Source organism: Orcinus orca, chromosome 21 (assembly GCF_937001465.1).
Source record: "Orcinus orca chromosome 21, mOrcOrc1.1, whole genome shotgun sequence".
Taxonomy (NCBI): domain Eukaryota; kingdom Metazoa; phylum Chordata; class Mammalia; order Artiodactyla; family Delphinidae; genus Orcinus; species Orcinus orca.
In genome coordinates, this window is record NC_064579.1 from 4,523,263 (window position 1) to 4,543,968 (window position 20,706).

The window sequence follows — 20,706 nt, forward strand, 5'->3', positions numbered from 1 at the left end:
TTGTGTGTCTTATTGTTCATAATTACCCAGACTGCACATGCAGGCAGTTAGTTTTAGTCCCTTGGAGTCCCTCTGTCTTCTGTTGCTCGAGGAGACGTGTGTCCAGGCCAAGCGCTCCAGTAAAGGGTCCCGGGTCCCAGCCTGTCTCATCCCTACAGTAAATAACAATGTTAGATTGTTCCATGATAATCACCATCCTCCTTGTAAGAAGATTTTAGTTCCATACCCTGTTTATGTCACGTTTTTCTATAGAAATAACATATGAAATTTGAGCAAAAGACTAGAATCCCACTTCTAAACAAAGGCTTTAAGATCTATCATGTGCTTCTACAATTTTTCTCCTTCTGTTACAAGAAAAGCATGTTCCGTGGAGGGACCATGCCGTTTCCTAGGTTCCAGAATGAAGGCAATGTGGAGTTGAACCTGCAGTAACCTTGTGAAGAACATTCATTGTAATTTTAAGGCACTGGGAATTTGGAGGGTGCTTTGTAGCACAGCATAACTTCACAGAAACAAGCTAATGAAATAAGCATGTATTTTTTTGTTTGTTTTTTTATCAATCCATGGCTACTTATTAGCAAATTTTAACTAAGAGATTTACGCCATGAGATGTATTGATGGTTGAATCTATAAAAGAAAACTTTGTTGAGGGAATCTGGAAGTCCTGGATTTTACTAGGCAGCAATCTGTTTCATTCCAGTGCCCACACTGGTATCCGGTCATCCTGGTTCTTGCTTTCTCTTATATACATAATGTGCTATCAGAAAGAAAGCTAGATAACGGAGAGATGAGCCCATTTAATTTTTGCGTATTTGAGCTTATAAAATGAAATGTAAGTTTGTTTAGTTTCATGACTCTGGAAGTTACTTTTACTAATGCTGTTATTACAACGAAGTATTATTATTTTGGTTGAATTAGGTCATTTTTAGACTCTCATTTCCTGGTATATTCATACAACAAGTCAGGGATATTGTATCCAGATTCTTCATTTGTAAAGGTAAGTTTTACTTTATGTTGTGTAGATTTTTATTGTTATGTGGTGAACGTGCCATTGGTGGGAAGAAGAATGCTTTATACTCGGCTGAATTACTGGGCAAACAGATTGATCACAAACCCAAACGTAATGTGGCAGTTGCTCTGAAAGCATATAGAATAGAATGACTACCTTTAAAATTTGGAACTCAGGAATCACTTACCTGAAAATGTCATTTACACTCTCTGGAAGTAGGAGTAGGAGTTTGAGAGGGGAAAAAAAGTGGGGAAAGGAACTAAGAAGCCACTGAACACAGGGAGAAGTTTTGATGGAGGTACCATAGGACCTGAGCAGTGTAGGGAACAGTGGAAACCACTTTACAGAAAGAGCACAGGAAAGTGAAGTTGCAAAAGCAGTTTGGGTACAGAATCTGAATAGGTTTACATGAAAAACACAGGAATTTGAATTCTATCCCAAAATACAGGTAAGAGTCAAGAAATGCTTAAAAGTATGTGAGAAAGTTGGCTTTAGTCTAAGGTACGTATTTTGCCAGAATAGATGGTGGGGAAGAGGCAAATGCTAGTGATTGGTCAGATTCTGTTGCTGTGTTGCAATTGAGAGAGAATGAAATTTAAAATATGGTAACTCATACAACATTTGTCTTTCTCACCATCTACAAGTAGAAAGCAGGACAAAATCCATGAGACACTTGTTTTCAGACATTTGACAATTAAAAAAAAAATCAGGAAATGTCTTTCTGACAGAAGGAAAACATGGAAGGCGAATATCACACTGAACTTGGCCCTCAGACTGGAAATAACGTCTTAACTATAGCACAAGGGTAGAAGCAAACAGGACTCTTTAAGAATTTGGATTTTAAGAGTTTGGGCTGCTGAAGCAGCTGGAACTTGCAGGACCCAGGACCAGGGAAAAAAGGGACTCTGTGTTGATGTACAGTTTTTCAGAGAAGGGGAGTTGTCCTTTGTTCCCTGACGGAGGATTAGACAGCATGTGTGTTGGGTAAGACTCTACTGAAGGCTCGAGAGTGAAGTGGAGATAATACTAACCGACGGAACAGTGTTGGGAGATGTTGGATTTTCAGCGCAGGCAGTGTAAAGTGACCTTGCTAAAACCCCAGACGTTCAGCTGAGACAGAAAGGCTGAGTGTCTGAAGGAAGGATCAAGCTCTAGAGTAAGAGACACTCTTGGTCACCCCCATTCCCCACCTCAAAGCCTAAAACACAGTGCGGAGACGATTGTGGATGGTTACCATTAAATTAATTGCCTTCTGACACAAACTGTGATGCTCTGTAAGGGTTAAGCCATAGCCGAGGAAGGAAAGAATGCGATAAGTTCAGAAATCAATGAGAGAGAAAAAGGAGAAAGAATGGAATCATTAAAGCTCTGAATTTAGTTGTTTCAAAGGACTAATAAAATTAATAACCCCCAGTATGACTTATCTAGATCAGAAACAAATTCCACCAATATTAGGGGTGAAAGGAGATATCGCTAGTCATACAGAAGATAAAATGATATCTTGGAGAATTATGACAGCTTTATGCCAATAAATTTGATGATTTAGATGAAATGGACAGCTTCCTTGAAAAGTACAACTTATCAAGATTGAGAGAAGTAATAGAAAATCTCAGTCCCTTGAAATCTATTTTTAAAAGCTGAATTCCTCAACAGCTACTTTCCACAAAGAAACACCAGGTTTAGTTATTCTCATACTTCACCAACTGAGAGTTTGGCTCTTCCGATTTTAAGCGATTGAAAAGAATGCTTCTGTGAGCGTTCATGTACAATTGTGTAGGTGTGCAGTTTTATTTCTTTGGGATACATACCCAGGAATATCATTGCCAGATCATATGGTGAGTGTATATTCACTTTTTGACAGAAATTACCAGTCTTTTCTCCAGAGTGGCTGTACCATTTTAACTTTCTGCTGACAGTGAATGAGAGAGAAAAGAGTATCTGCATTCTTGCCATTTTGTTTGCTATTTAAATTTTACAATTTTATTTTAGCCATTGTGATAGATGTGTACTTTATCTCATGTAATTTTGACTGGCATTTCTCTGATGACTAGTGAAGTTGATTATAGTTTCATGAGCTTGTTTGTCACTTTTTGTGAAATATCTGTTAATGTCTTTTGCCCATTTTCTCATTGGACTTTTCTCATTGGTTGGTTTTTCACTACTGACCTTTGAGGAGTTTATATATTCTAATTATAGGTCCTTTACCAGATATGCAGTTTGCAGATGTTTGCTCCCAGTCTGTAATTTGTCCTTTCATCCTCATCATAAGGTCTCTGACCGAGCAGAATTTCTCCATTTTGATGAGAGTTAATTTATCAACTTTTCCTTTATGAATGGTAATTTGGCTCTCAAACCTAAGAAATCTGTGTTGCCCTAGAGTTCCTGAAGATTCTGTGTGTTTTTATTTTCTAAAAGTGTTATAGTTTTATTTACATTTAATGGTGTGTTCACCTGAGGTGATTTTGTATGAAGTGTGAGATTTGGATCAAGGTTCACTCACTTGACCAGGGATGTGGAATTGTTCCAACACTATTTCTAGAAAGGGTTGTTCTTCTGCATTGAGTTGCTTTTGCACCTTTGTCAAAAAGTCGGGGGCGGGGTCATACTGATGCAGATATATTCCTGGGTTCTTTATTCTGTGCAGATCTTCCATGTGACTCTCCTTCTGCCAGTATCCTGCTGTCTTCAGTTTGCCTGCATATTCAGCATTTATGTTGACTAGAGTGATTCCTCCCGCTTTATTCTTGTTCAAGATTTTTACACTATTCTAGATATTTTTCTTTTTCTTATAAATTTTAGACTAAACTATCCTCTGTGTGCAAACAACCTTGCTAGCATCGTGATAGACACTGTTAAACCTACAGATGAATTTGGGGAGCATAGGCATCTTTATTCTGTTGATTCTTCCAACCGTGAATACAGTAAGAATCTCCATTTGTTTAGTCTTTTTTTAAATGTCATTCATTAGCATTTTGTAATTTTAGCATTCAGATCCTGTAGATATGTTTTTAGGTTTATACCAAAGTATTTCATTTTCTTTGGAGCAATTGTAAATGGTACTCTATTTTAATTTCCGTTTACATATGTTTGTTGTTATCTAGAAATACTACTCTCGTTTGTTTGTGTCAATCCTATATCCTTACAACCTCGATGAAGTCACATATTAATTCTATGAGGGTTTGTTATTTTTTTTTTTTCTGATAGATTCCTCGAGAATTTTTCCATAGTCAGGTCTTTTACAAATATGGCCTTCTGTTTTCTTCTTTTTCCATCTGTATACTTTTTGTCTCTTTGCTTTACCTTACTGTGCTTGTTACAACTACCGGTACTCTGTCAGATAACCATACTGATGGCAGACATCCTCACAATTTTCCCAATTGTAGGGATAAAGTATTCAGTCATTCACCATAAGGATAACATTAGATGTAAGGGTTTTTTTTATATACTCTTTATAAAGTTGTGGAAATTCACTATTTTTAGATTGCTAAGAATTTGTTTGTTTTTCTGCCCCATGAGGGGAGGTGTGTATTTAATTGTATTGGTTGCCTTTTCTGCATCCGCTGATATGATCATATGATTTTTCTTTTTTAGTCTGTTGATATAGTGGGTTTCACTGACTGATTTTCAAATATTGAAACAATACCTAGAAAATACCTTTCAAACCTAAAAACCCCACAGCTTTGTCCTGGTGTATGATACTTTTATTCATGCCTGGCTTTGATGCGCTAATAATTTCTTGAGGATTTTTTTGGTCAAAGTTCCTGAGAAATATTGATCTATGATTTTTCTATTTTTGTACTGACTTTGTCTAATTTTTGGAGTAGTAATACTGGCCTCATTAAATACACTGAGAAAGATTACCTCTTCTTTTGTTTTTCTGGAAGATATTGTATAAAATACTTGTTAATGCTTAAGATGTGTGGTAAAATTCTCCAGTGAAATCACCGGACCTGGGGATTTTGTGTGTGTGTTTGAGTGTGTATGTGGGAGGTTTTAAATTGCCAATTCAATTATTTAATGGTTATAGAAATATTTTGTTTATCTGTTTCCTATGTATGGCTTTGGTGGTGTGTGTTTAAGTAATTGGTCTATTTCATCTCAGTGACATTTTGGCATGTATTTTCTTGCAGTCCTCATACCCTTTTCATGGCTACAGCAGCTGTAGTGATATGCTGGTTCACTTCCGACACTGATGAGGTATGTCGTCCCTTCTTTGTCAGTCTTGCTAGAGATTTTTCAGTTTATTGCACATATCAAAGAACCAGCTTTTTCTTGCTTTGATTTTCTTTACTGTTTTCTTATTTTCAACTTTGTAGTGTTTTGCTCTTATTCTTTTCTCCCTTATACCTTGCTTTGGGTTTATTTTGCTCTTCTTTTTCTAATTTGTTGAGGAAAAAACTTATATTATCAATACGTGACCATTCCTTTTTCTACTGTAAGCATTTTAGTACTAAAATTTCCCTCTCGACACTGCTTAGTTGTATCTCACAACAATATGGTGAGTTTTCATGTTCATTACAGATATATGTATTTTTAAATTTTCCTTTAAGGCTTCCTGTTTGTTTTTTTAAAGTCTGTTAGTTACTTTACAAGTGTTTGGAGGTTTTGGTTTGTTTATTTTTTCTGTTGTCTGTCTGTTGAATTTTAGTTTGATTTTGCTTAGGTCAGAGTGTATACCTTGTACAATTTCAATTTGTTTTTAATTTGTGAATGTTTGCGTCATGAGCCAGTATATTATGCTTGTAGGTGAATGTCCTTGGATACTTGAAAAAAAAAATGTGTATTCTGTTGTTCTTGGGCGGACTGGTCCATAAATGTCATGGAGATCAGGTTGATTGATGCTGCGGTTCAGTTCTATATTTTGCTGATTTTTGGTCTAGTACTAGCAATAACCGATTGGAGCGTGTTGAATTCCTCCTTTACTGTTGTGGTTTTTGTCTTTCTCTTTCAGCTGTACCAGGGTTTGCTTCACATATTTTGAAGTTCTGTTGTTTGATGCCTATACATTTAGGATTGCTCTGCTTCTTGATAAGTGGATACTTTTATGATCACGTAGTGACTCTCTTTCTCCCTTGTAGATTTCTTTGCAATTAAGTTCACTTTCTCCGATATGATTTTTATCAATATTTGCATGACATATTTTCCATTCTTTTTATTTCAATCTACCTAAAAATTTATGCCTGTAACTGAACCACTTTGCTGTACACCTGAAACTGACACCACCTTGTAAATCAACTATACCCCAATATAAAATAAAAATTAAGTAAAAAAATAAAATCATTGGAAGTGGAAAAAAATTTATGTTTGAAGTGAGTTTCTTGTAGAGACTATTTAGTTGGGTCATAAGGTGTGCTTTTGTTTGTTTGATTTTTTTGTCTCCTCCATCTGCCTTAGGACTCAGTATTTTATTTGGTGTTTTTAGACTATTTACATTTAAAGTAGTGATTGATATGTTAGGGCTTTTGTCTGCTATATTTTTTTTCCTTTATTTTTTTTTTCTGTGCTACTCATTTCTTTTTTCTTGTTTTCTTCTTCTCGATTACTTGAACATTTTAAAGATTACATCATGATTTATTTATAGTGTCAATAGATTTTTCCCTGTTATACTTTTCTTAGGTTTGCTTGAGGTATTACAATAAAGATATAGAACCTAGCCTACTGTTGTGGACTTTTTACTTCTTCAAGTGAAACCCTGAAACCCTACTTCCATTTAGGATCCTTTATCCTCTGTACTTTATAAATATAATTGCTCAAATATTCCTCTCCATACATTAAGCATAACATGATACTGTGTGATTGTTGTTTCAACTACCAAATATGATTTCAGAAACTCATGAAGGAAAGGATAGTTCATTATATTCACCCGTATTTTAAACCATTCTATTTGTCCCAGTTCCTTAAGACTACCCAAGCCTTTTTGTGATGTATTACCTTTGTTTCCTGGAGTTTCTTTTTGCCATTACCTTAGGGTATGTGTGCTGTAGATTAAATCTGTTAGTTTTCCTCTGTCGGAGAAAGTTTCTCTTTTTCCTTCATCCTTAAAGGATAAATTTGCCAGATACAGAATTCATGTTTGACAGTAATGTTCTTGTCAACATGTGAGAATTGCTTTTGTATTTCCTTTGAGACTTCATGACTTTCAGATGAGAAATGTACTGTCATTCAAACTGGTGTTCTTCTACAGGTTATATGACATTACTGTCTGGTTTCTTTGAAGATATTTTTATTGTTTTCAGTTTAGTCATGATATTTCTTGTTGCAAGTGACTTTGGACCCATTCTATTTTCGGTTTGATCAGTTTCCAGAATCTAAATGTTTATGTCCTTCATCAATTTTGTGAGGATTTCTGTTGACTGTTTTCTGAATTTATGTGTATATATATATATATATATATATATATATATATATATATATATATATAATTTTTTAAATTTAAGGTGGTAAAAATATTTAATATGAGTTCTACTCTCTTAACAAATTTTAATCATAAATTACATTACTGTTGACATCAGTATGTTTTACAGAAGGTCCTGGAGCTTATTATTCATCTTGCTTAACTGAAACTTTATGCCCATTAAATAGTACCTCCTCATTTCCCCCTGGCCAAGCCCCTGGCAAACACCATTCCACTTGTGGGTGGTATGCATTTGACGTTTAAATACTTCATAGAAATGGAGTCATGCGGTATTTTTCTTTCTGTGATGGGTCTGTTTCACTTATCATAATGTCCACAAGGTGAATCATGTTGTCACGTATTGCATAACTTACTTCTTTTTTAAGGCTATCTAGTATTCCATAGAATACATATACACCACATGTTCTTATCCACTCTTCTGTGGATGTGGCCACTTAGGGTTTATTCACATCTTGGCTATTGTGGATAGTGCTGCAGTAAGCATAGCAGGGCCAATATCTCCTGCAGCTCCTGTGTCAGTTCTTTGGGGTAACTGCCCAGAAGTGACATTGCTGGATCACAGGGAGTTCTGTTTTTCATTTTTACTATATTCTATAGCAACCGTTTCATATGCTCTACCCAGTGACAGAGTACAACAGTTCAGCTTCCCACACCCTCAACAGCACTCTTTGTCATTTGTTCACATGATAATAGCCATCCTAACAGTCGTGAGGTGATATCTCACAAAAATAACATTTTGGTGTTACTTTGCATTTTTCTGGTAACTAGTGATCTCCCTGTTGGCCACTTGGATGTCTTCTTTGTTTGTGTCTTATCTAATTTCTTTCATCAATACGTTGTAGTTTTCAGAGTACAGGGTTCCCACCTCCTTGGTTAAATTTGTTCGTAGGTATTTTGTGTGTGTGTGATCTTGTAAATGGATTTGTTTTCTTAATTTCCCTTTCCTTACAAATAGTTCTCTGTAAGTAGAGAAATGCGACTCATTATTGAATGTTGATTATATATTCTGTAATATTATGGAGCTTGTCGTTAGATCTAAAACTTCGAGGGTTTTTGTGGAGTCTTTAGGTTTTGCTATCTATGAGATCATGTCATCTGCAAACAAAGATATTTTTACTTCTTTCTTTCCAATTTGGATGCCTTTTTATTTTTTTCTCTTTCCTTGTCGACTTGCTCTAGGTATAACTTCCCATCCTAGATCGGATTGAATTGATGAGGTGGGCGTCCTTGCCTTGTTCCTGATCTTAGAGGAATAGTTTTCAGGTTTCACTGTTGAATATGTTGTTAGCTGTGGGCTTCTCATATATGGCCTTTATTAGGTTGTGCTGATTTCATTCTATTCCTAGTTTGCTGAGAGTTTTTCTTTTGATAGATGCTGAAATTTGACAAATTCTTTCTCTGCATATATTGAGATGATCGTGTGATTTTGACTCTTTGTCCTGTTAATGTGTTTTATCACATTGATTTTTGAATGTTGAACCATTCTTGTATTGCAAGAATAATTTAACTTGGTCATGGTGTATGACCATTTTAAGGTGCTAGATTACACTGGATTTGGTTTACTAGTATTTCGTTGAACACTTTTCCATCTGTATTCATGAGGGATGTTAGCTCGTACTGTTCTTTCCATGTGGCTTTTGTATCAGAGTAATGCTGGCTGCATAAAATGACTTTGAAAGTGTTCCCCCCTCTTTTACTTTATGGAAGCATTTGAGAAGGCTTGTGTTAGTTCTTACTTAAATGTTCTATAGAATTCCCCAGGGAAGCCATTTGGTATTGGGCTTCTCCCTATTAGGAGGTTTGTGATTACCGATTCAGTCTCCATACTAGTTATATGTCGGTTCGGATTTTCTATTTTTTCATGAGTCACTCTTCTTAGGTTTCATGTCGCTAAGCATTTATCCATCCTCTATGGTATCTGGTTGTTGGCATATAATGTTCATATTATTTTCTTTTGAACCTTCTTATTTTTGTGGCATGAGCTTTCATTTTTCTGATTTTATTTTTGAAACTTCTCTTTTTTTCCTAATCTAGATAGAGGTTTGTCAATTTTATTTATCATTTCAAAAGACCAACTCTTAGTTTTTTGATATTTTCTATTGTTTTTCCACTTATTATCATTTTATTCCTGGTCTATTCTTTGTTATGTTCTTTTTGCTACTTTGAGCTTTCTTTGTTCTTCTAGTTCTTTGAGATGTGAAGTTAGTTTATTAATTTGAGGTCTTTTTGATGTATTTTGTTTGTAGCTATACATTTACCTCTTTCCTCTGCTTTCACTGGATGCGATAAATTTTGGTATGTTGTGTTTTCTGTTTCATTTGTCTCAAGCTATTTTAAATTTCCTTTTTGATTCTTTTATTTGATTCATTGTTGATCAAAAGTATGTTGTTAATTTCCACATAGCTGTGGATTTTTTACTTATCCTTCTGCTATTCCTTTCTAGTTTCATTCCAAAATGTGTTCAGAAAGGACACCTTGTATGATTTAAATCTTCTTAAATTTGTTAAGAGTTTCTTTGTGACCAAACATATAATCTGTTGCGGGGAAAGCTTGTGTCCACTTGAGAAGAATGTATATTCTGCTGCTTTTGAGGGGAATGTTCTGTATGTAGCTGCTCGGTAGATTTTGGCTATAATGTTATTTAAGTCCTCTTTTTTATTTCTTACTCATCTCCTGTCTGCTTCCTCTACCCATTACTGAAAGTGTGGTATTGAAGTCCCCTTCTCTTATTGTATTGCTGTCTGTATCTCTCCTCAGATTCTGTCAGTGTTTGCTGTGGGTATATTTAGATTCTCTAATGCTGAGGGTGTATATATTTATAATGGTTATCTTTCCCTGGTGGACTAGCCCTTTAATCATTATAAAATGTCCATCTTTGACTCCTGTGACTGTCTTGACTCTATGTCTATTCTGTCTGATGTAAATATAGGTAGACCTGTGCCCGACACACAGTAGGCCAAACTATACCGAAACGTCGGGGTTTAGAGCAGAGAAAGGTTTATTGCAGGGCCGTGTAAGGAGACGGGTGGCTCCTGCCTTAAAAAGCCTGAATTTCCCAAAGGCTGTCAGCAAAGCACTTTTAAAGGCAAGCTGAGGGAGGGGTGTAGTTAGTTGCTGCAGACTTCTTGGTGTTGGATTCAATGTTCTTGCAGCGTCCATGTATGTCAGGTCACGATGTTCCTGTAAACCTCCAACAAGACAAATGTTATTCTCTGTTCAGGTCAGGTCACAGTCAGGCTGTTCTGTACATTTCAAGCCATAGGCAACATTCTTTTACAAAAGGTGCAGAGCCAGCATGACTAAGCCCAGGCAAAAGAACACAAAGGTTAAAGTAAAAGGAACAGATCTAATATGGAGTCAGACGTGTTCTTCCCAATTAAAACACCTGCTCTCTTTCTGTTGCCAGTTGTTTGGAATATTTTCCATCCCTTGAACTTCAGCCGCTATATGTCCTTCAATTTAAAGTGAAATTCCTGCAGACAGTATAGAGTTGAAACCTGCCCCCCTCTCCTTTCAGCCACTTGACATCTTTTGTTTGTGGAGTCTAAACATTTACATTTGAAGTGATTATTGATAGGGAAGTTATTTACTAATGCCTTTTTGTTACTTGTTTGATTGATTGATTGATTGTAGTTCTTTTGTCTGTCTTTTCCTCTCGCTGTCTTTTCTTGTGTTTCATTGATTTTTTTTTTTTTTGGTTCCATGTGTATTGATTTCTTTGTCTTTTTCTGTTATGTAACCTTTACTGATATTTTCATTTTGGTTACCATGGGGCTTACATGAAATATCATACAGCTATAACAGTGTACTTTAAGCTGGTAAAAACCTCAATAACATACAAAAAGTCAATTTTACTAATCCCCCTCATTACATTTTATGTTATCGGTATCACAGTTTACATTATTGCATATTGTGTAACTTTTAACATGATTTTAGTTACAGTTATTTTTATATACTATTGTCTCTTAACTTTTATTTTAGAATTAAAAGTGATTTAATCACTACCGATACAGTAATATAGTATTTGAAATTTCCTATACATTTACCTTTCCCAATGACTTTCATTCTTTCTTTTGCTCTCATGTTTCTCTTTTATTTCAAAGTGATGAATTCTCTTTTGTATTTCTTGTAATGCAGATATAGTGGTGAGAAATACTTCAGCTTTTGTCTGGAAAAGTCTTTATCTCTCCATTTCTTAAGATTTTTTTTTTGGGGGGGAGCAGTTTTAGGTTGCCAGCAAAATTAAGACAATGGTATAGAGTTTTCCAAATATCCTCTGGGGCCACCTACGCATAGCTCCTGTGTTTAATAAACTCCCCCAAGCACAGTGGTAGATTTGTTACAATTGAGGAACCTGTGTGGGCACACTATAATCACCCAAAGTGCATGGTTCACATTTCAGTTCACTTCTGGTTTTGTATATTCTGTGGGACGGCACAAACATATAATGACATGTATCCATCGCTGTAGTATCATAGAGAGTATTTTAAGTGCCCTAAAAATCCTCTGTGTTCAGCCTATTCATCGTTCATTGCCACTGTAACCCTGGGCAACGTTTAACTTTCTCCATAGTTTTGCCTTTTCCAAATTGTTATGTCGTTGGAATCATACAATATGCAGCCATTCAGGTTGGTTTCTTTCACTTAGTAATATGCATTCAATGTTCCTCCAAGTATTGGCGTGGCTTAGTAGCTAATTTCTTTTTCCCACTGAATAATAATCCATGGTTTGGATGCACTACAGTTTATGAATCCTTTCACCTACTTAAAGACATCTTGGTTGATTCCAATTTTTGACAGTGTTGAAAAAGTTGCTATAAAATGTACATTTGCAGGGTTTTTGTGTGGGTTTCAGTTTTCAGCTCCTTTGGGTAGATACCGAGGAGTGTGATTGCTGGCTGGATTGGATTGTAAGAGTATGTTTAGTTTTGTGAAATATCCCCAGGTTGTCTCGACTGGCTATCTCTACCATTTCGCATTCCCACCAGTAATGAATGAGTGTTCTGTTGCTCCACAAACATGCCAGCATCTGTTGTCAGTGCTCTAGATTTTGACCAAACCTATCTCATTGATGCTTCCATTCTTAAAATTTTTAATATTTCTTTTTTATTTTTCAGCTTTATTAGGTGACATTTACAGATAAGTTTTTATATATCTAAAATACAACATGATTAATTCACATTTTTATTCTCTGTAAAATGGTCACCACAATCAGGTTTATTAATACATACATCACCTCATATGGTGACTTTTATTGTGGTAAGAACACTTAAGGTTGTTAAGGGAATATTCAAGTGTATAACACAGTATGTAACTACGTTAACTATAGTCACCATGCTGTATATTAGATTGCCAGAGCTTTTTCATCTTGTAAGTGAAGGCTTGTACCCTTTGAGGGCATCTCCTTATCTCCCCAAACTTCCAGCCCCTGGTAACCATCATTCTCCTCTGTTTCAAGGAATTTACGTTTTTGTTGTAAGATTCCACAAGTAAGTGAGATCATGAAGTGTTTCTATTTCTCTGTCTGGCTATTTTCACTTAGTATAATGTTCTCCAGACTAATCCTTCTCACACATGGGTGAATAATATTCATTCATACGTGTGATGTATATCATATGTCATTGGTTGTCTCACATATAGGATACATATCTTACATTTTCTTTATCCACTCATTCACTCTTGGACACTTAGATTGTTTCTATATCTAGGGTATCGTAAGTGCTGTAAATATGCCTTTAGTAATGTGGTGGTGAGTGAGGTGTGGGGTGAGAGAAAGTGTTTTATAGTCCTGTGATTAAGTCTCAGTTTTTTAGTGAGCCTATGCATCAGGGCTATGAACAAAAGTGTTTCTTGGTGGTTTGTTTTTGTTTTTGTTTTTTCCGCAAGTGCGACAGAATGGCTAGAGTGGGCTGGATTTGGGTATTTCCTTTCCTGAGGTCCGTTAGGCTCTGATAATACCCCAGCCAGTTCATCTCTGTCTAGGTAGTTTCCCCTGAAGGCAGGCCCTGTGAAGAAGAACAGAGTGCACTGATGTATTTCAAATTGAGTCCCTTCCCCCTCCCCTTGCCGGAGGCACAAGGACTTTTTCTCTGATATTAGCTGTGACATCTTGGTGAAACTCTTGAAGGTAAATCTCACAGTATTTTGGGGGTCTGTTCATGGGTTCTCTGGCGTTTTTATTTCTCAGAATTGTCCGCACTGATCTTGAAGCCTTTCATCAATCACAGTCAGGTTTTCCTGCCCTGGCACTGGTTCCAGCAGCACTTTGCACTACTGATTCTCTGCTCCAGTGAGCTGTGCCTCCCTATGTGCCCTCTCTCATCCTGAGGGCTGCGCTTTGCACTGTGTCCTCCCTTCTTTTACACATCCAGGAAGAGCTGTTGAGTTTTAAGTCTGTTCTGCTGTCTCTTGTTGTCAGGATGGAATGGCAACGTCCAACCTTCTGACATGGAGAACCAGAAACCAGAAGTCTCTTTTTCATTTCTGTAGTTTTGCAGTGTATAAGATATTTAGTCAACTTTTTTCCCCCTCTCTCAACACTTTGAATATATCATCTCAGTCTCTTCTGGCTTGCAAGGCTTCTGCTAAAAAATCCACTGAAAGTCTTAAGGGTGTTTCATTACACATAAGTCACTTTTCTTCTGTTGCTTTCAAAATTCCCTGTCTACTTTTGACTTTTGACATTTCGATTGCAATATATCTCAGTGTGGATTTCTTTAGGGACATTTTATTTGGTGATTTTTTATCTTCTTGGCATAGATATCAATTTCCTTCTGTAAGTTTGGAAAGTTTTCAGCCAATATGTATTGAAAGTGCTTCCTGTTTTTTTAACTGAAATACAATCGACATATTACAGTGTATAGTTTTAAGGTGTACAATGTGTTGATTTGATCCATTTACATATTACAATATGATTACTGTCATCGTGTTAGCTAACATCTCTACTGCTTCACGTAATCATTCTTTCTTGCTCCCTCTTTTCCTTCTGGGCCCCCCCCCACTTTGTGTATTGTTCCTTTTGTTTGTGTTCCATAGGTCCCGTAAGATTTTATCACTTTTTCACTGTCTTCTTTTTGCTCCTTTGAACCGTCTTTGAGTTAGTTGAGTTAAGTCTTTCTCCTGCTTGATCTAATCTGCTGTTGAACCCTTCTGGTGAATTTTTTCAGTTCAGTTATTATTTGACAGTTCCACGATTTCTGTTTGGTACTTTTAATACTTTGTATCTCTTTTCTGAATTTCTCACTTGGTTCATGCATTGTTCTCCCAACTTCATTGAGCATCTTTATGGGAGTTATTTTAAATTTTTCATTAGGCAGGTTATTTAATGTCATTTCACTAGTGTCAGTTTTGGTCTATGTCTTGTTCCTTTGTTCAAAATGTCTTTTCCTTATGACTCATTTCACTCGACACTCTGTTTTGGTGTCTGCTCATTAGACAAAGCAGTCACATCACCCAGTCTTCATGACTGGCCATGTGCAGAAGGAAACGCCCACAGATCAGCCTGGCCAGTGATTTGCAATGACTTGGGGGTCCTCTACCAGCAGTTTCTCTCTCCAGGTAGAAGCAAGCCGCTGTGGTTTTTTCTGCTCTGTTTCTGCTGGGCAGTAGGGACGATCATTGTTGTCTGTCATCCCAGGCTGCCGCCCCTGTTCTCCCTCCGACAGCTAGACTGTGGGAGAGCCGTCAGTGCTCCAGGATTGGTGAGACAAGTGCTGGCTCTTGGGGCAGAACCGGCGAAGTGGGAACACTGCCTTCAGTCGATCCACTATTACCTCCCCAGGGGAAGCAGAGAGGTGGGATTTTTCATCCCCTCACTCTGTGTTGAGTTTGGGCAAGCTGGGGAGGGAATCAAGCCACCACCTCCACTGTGGTTTGGGTGGCTAGACTGCCCTGAACCAATCAGAGCCCTGGGTCTGGTAAAACTGTTCCTTGGGTGTTCGTTCCCCTCGAAAACGCCGGGGCACTGGATGCTTGAACAACACCCTTTCTTCTCCTGGGTGAATCTGGGAGCTATAGGGTCTCTTCGTGATCTTATGGCAGTACTCTGGGGGTAGAGTCTCTGGTGAAAGGGCACCCCAAATCTCCCTCCTGGCTTTGGTGCATCTGATTTTGCATCCTCTAAAGGTGTGCATGAGCCTGTCAATTAATTCCTGATTTCTCACAAAGGAAATTGGTCCATGAATTGCTACTCACTTGGTGTATTTGTTGGGAGATGGAAGGTCCAGGGTTTTCTAAACCAACTTCTTTCCAACCAGCGTTCAGCCTTTATTTCTTTGGATTTTTTTCTGCCCTACATTCTTTCTGCTCTCCTTATTGGATCCTGACATGTATTTTAAAACTTTGGGGAATGTTCCGCATGTCCTTGAGGCTCTATTCACTTTCTTAACTCATTTTTCTGGGTTTTATATATTGAGTGAATTCTACTGATCTTTCTCAAGTTGATTGATTCTATCCCTTGTCATCTCCACTCTACTTTTGAGCCTATCCAGTATGCATTGTTTTGTTGTTTATTATATTTTTCACTTCTAATATTTTTATTTGTTCTTTTTAATGGTTTCTATTTCTTTTCTGATATTTCCTGTTCTTTCAGTTGTTTCAGGGTAATTTTTGATTGTGCATTGAACGAGTATTATCACAGCTGCTTTAAAATCCATCCGATAGTTCCAGATACGTGTGACTCATCTCAATATTGGCATCACTGGGTTGTTTTCTCCCATTATGTTGTGATATTCTTGGTTCTTGGTATAGTGTGTAGTTTTCTATTGTATCTTTGACATTGAAATCTTCTATTGTTGAAGTCTGTCAGCCAGTTTAAGTTCAGATTTAGTGTGGTCTGTTGTTCCAGTGACAATTTAGCTTTCTTGGGGCTTTCAATATTATTCTGTTTTGTTTCATTCTTCTGGCTCTGCTGGAGCTCACTGGCTTTCTGCCGGTGCAACCCATAGCAGGACAAGGTTCTTTCCTGGGCCACCTTGTATTGCTAGGTGATGCTGGGTGATGAAGGACCCATAGAAGAGAGAGTATTTCCTCTGGCAGTTTCCCAGCCACTGGATATTGGTATGCTTCTCACTCTGCCTCTGCTAGTGCCCCTGAGTGGGGAATTTTTTTATCTCAGTCACTTTTTGCTGCTTAGAGTTGGGGGGGTTTGAGAATTATCTTGTGAGAATCATTTTCTCTTATCAGTACAAGGCCAGGAGCTACGGAAACTGAGATGCTCTCTTCTGCAGGTTAGGGTTGGGACCTGGTTTGCATTCTACATCTTCGTGAAGGCTTGTGGCATAGTTTGCTGGCACCAGTGAAGGCAGAAATGGCTACTGCTGCTGCCTGGTGTGGAGCAGGGTATTCTCTGCCACTGTCCATGGGTGGGAGATAGGAGGTAATCCTAGTATTGAGACGAGTGAATGGTTACTGATGGAGATGTAAGTCTGGGCGCTAATGACGTATAAACACTTTCATACAAGAGAATGTGATGATACTAATGTTTTCATAGCCCAGGATTAGCAGAGGAACAGGACTGATTCTAGATATCAACAGATTTCTTAGGGAAGAGAAGGGAATATTCACTGAAAGAAAACATCCGGGGAGAAGCTGGGAAGACTAATGTGAAAGTCCATTGAGAGGAGAGTTTGAACTAAGGATGATCAACATGGTGAGATATTAGAGAGAAAATAGTGAGGAAATGTCAGTTAAGATATTTGGGGCTAACTTAGAAAAAACAAACGAAATGTTCACAGTGGAAGTCAAAGTAATGCTGTTAATTACATTGAGGTAGCATTCATAGATTATATATTCAAGAAATGGGGCTGAGAAAGACAAGATGCAGATCAGAAAGTTGTTTATCAAAGATTTAGAATTATAGCAAAAATCATATGGGGGAGGATAGGAGTTGTGATTATAGGCAGAAGAGGGTCAAGTGGAAAAGATTGTAGGTAGATAAGAAGGAAGTGGAATATCTGGTGAATAACACTATGGAATGCCTAATTGTGAATGTTTGAAGATCTCCAGGAAGTAAGGATAAGACCAAACACTTTATGTTCTAATCATTACAAATGTATCTTTATATTACTCCTGTTTAGGGCCATTGCTTTTATCAAGGATATGCCACAGAGATTGCAGATTCGGTTGTGACACTTAGCACCTGCTCTGGACTCAGGTAATGGCATATTCTAGAGATGTACATAACTGAAATCTTGTGTACCCTTTTACTTTTAGAATCTTCTCGAAGGGTAGATGGAAGACACAGAAAATAGACACTTTCATTATGTGTCTTCTCATCTGCTATCTTGGCCTGCTTGTCTTATCATTTTCCCTATTTGCTTTGTCTCTCTCCAGGCTTGCAGTTATAAAATTTATTCAGAAAAAGCTGCCACTAGTATAAGAAATATCCACATTACTGAGGCACACTACAATTGCAATGACTCCTAAATGCTGTAATAGATAGAAGAAGGTAGAAAATTGGGTTTAAATGTTAATCCAAGGAAGATGGGATGATTCTTAGATATTAGACAACAAAGGCCACTATCAAATTTCTATATAATGTTTTCACTTAATATTGATTTATGTTTATCATTGAGAAATCTATGTTTTAAATTTCTTTTTATGTATTTAAATATTCAGGGGATTATTGCAGTTGGAGAATATCAGTTACGGAATTCAACCATTGGAATCTTCAGCTACATATGAACATATGCTTTATCAGATAAAGGATAATGAAATTGATTTTCCCCCCATAGCAGAAAATAATTCTACAACCCAATTGGCAGATCAGTCCTACAAAATTCTTGTGAAATCAGAAGTAAGTAACCCCTTTTATGGGATCTTCATTTGTGCAACTTTTGATAAACATATTCACGTTGAAATTTGTTACATTTGGAAAACAAATTTAAACTGATGTTGATGATAAATAAACCTTCTCTTGTAAGGTATTTATTTAAAGTATTTTCTGTTTAGTCATATAATATTTAAAAATGTAATAGATATAAACATATAATCCAAAAATCAATATTCTCCCATATACTTAATTGCAAGTATTCTTATGCATATATGCACAGTTGCACTGTTACTGAATTTGCAACCTAATAATACAATGATACTCAAATTTGCTGATTCTGACTCTGTCATCAGTTTTTCCAGTGCATTTTTTTTCTTTGTAAGAAAGTGTTATTTTGATAGAAAAGGTAAAAGTAGAAAAGAGGCAAGAAATCATCTGAAATGTCATTGTCTAGATATAGTGCTCTTAGAACTTTGGAGTATTTGTTCTAATTCTTTTACTGTATCTAGTTATAAAGGTTGATTTATAAAAGAAGATTTATTTAACAAAAAATTATCTAATCATATATGCTTCTTTGAAATTTCCCCTTAAAATTGCTGTTAAGAGGATAATGCACATTTTCTCTTATCATTAAATTATGTTACATTTATTATTATTTTAAATTAACATTAGTTAATGTTGATTTAAAATTAAATGTATACATAAGGAAAATAAGAAATGACCATAATACTGTTTTCTAGAGAAAATGTTGTGTGGAATTCAGGGCAATTATTTTAATTTGTACTCTTTCATGCTTTTTCATGAAATACATATATATATATAATATATATATATAATATATAATATATATATTTTCATGCTATACATATATATATATAAACTTAAAATATCTACTTTACAAAATTATGGCATATTCTGCATGTTTGTATTTTTACTTTAATCCAGAAATGAACAGCAGTAATGTATCAAATTTTTGAGCAGTCACACTTTCTTTTATAAATACCTGTATCTAAGAATAGGCATATTTCCAAAGTTTTTTAGATATATATACATACTAAATTCCTCCTTAAGAGTGATTGCACAACTTTACATTTTGCCATCAGTGGTTAAGGAAATGAATCTCTGTCCACATATTCTCATGAAAATTAGATATCCTGTTTAGAGAAGAAGAACAAAATCATAATGAATGAAACTTGAATTTAATTTTTGATGATCTCCATCTCACTGTTGCTTTAATATGCTTTTATTTATTTTGCCAAAGATGTTGGTACAAATACAGATTAGTAAAATTGCCCTTTCAGAAAGTCATAAAAATGATAAAATATAATCATATATAGAAATGAAAATTTCATTTTTAATGGAACTGAGATGTGACCCCTAACCCTATGCCATCTGCATATTGCAGTACAACACTGGACACAGTTGCAGACCATTTTCATAACTGAAACAGAGCAGTGTCACATGAAGTAAATTGGATAACTTTAAAGGATTCCATGAATACTCTTCTGTGGCAGTGGGCAAACCTGAAGGGATTGACATGCTTTGGGAAATACAAAGAGCACTGCACTGGAAGCCATCCCCCTCCAGTGAATCAGCAATAAGAGAGGGATGGGAAGAGACAGAGATAGCATACAGTTCCAGCTGCCTTAGCTTGAAGTTCAGGTCGGTCAGGCTGTAGCCACAAGAATTTGGCCGAGTACCATCATCCTAATGTGTTTAAATGTTCTCATCTGTAAAAATCCAATAATAAAAATAATCCCTAACTCACACAAATATTTTAAAGATTCCATAAATTTATAATTGAAAATGACTTAGCATATATGGGAAAAATAAGTGATCAATAAATATCGCTACTACTACTATTAACATTTGCTCTCTCTAGTTTCTAATGTAGTAAAGCAAGGTAACTGGGACTAATTATGGAAAGTTTGGATACAAAACAAAATGCAATAATGAAATAAAAGAGACTAAAAGTTCAGAACCTAGAGGAAGCCAGGGATATCACTGCAGGAATGAATGGAAAGAATGGGTACTGACATGTTTGTGAATTAAATGATTGCTTTTCACCCTGAATTTGATAGGCTTAAATCTGTAGCTTTAGAGAAGCATGTTTTCCCAAGCATGTTTTACAAGCACAAATAGACAAAGTGAGTATCTTCAATATAACAGATATTTTAAAGAGAGAGAGAAAAATAAAATCTTATATTTTAGGCATGTTTTGACATTTATGAGAGGAAACACAAATAAACTCATAATCAAGGTGAAGGCCTTCATGATAACCAGTGAAAAGTAGAACAAACAAAATACATAAAGGGCTTACCTGTTAAAGACATATTGGACACATGCATTTACCCTGCCCCTTCCTTAAACCCCACTAAAGCGAAAAGGAGTTTTTAACATGGCATTAACATACACACACAAACAGAACAGAAGAATAGTAATAACATTGGAAGTTGAATAGCAGATAGACAGCTGATTCAGCCACTAAAAAGCTGAATCCTTAACTGGCAAT

The 20,706-nt window shown here is 36.2% G+C and overlaps 1 protein-coding gene across 1 annotated transcript in view; it reads left to right on the forward strand.

The window, feature by feature from the left end:
• LOC101287456 (A disintegrin and metallopeptidase domain 3-like) overlaps positions 1–20,706 on the forward strand; it is a 122,844-nt gene that overhangs the window by 15,130 nt on the left and 87,008 nt on the right. Inside the window, 1 exon segment of the mRNA XM_049704191.1 lies at positions 18,041–18,218. Within this exon segment, the coding sequence (XP_049560148.1) occupies positions 18,041–18,218 (178 nt within the window).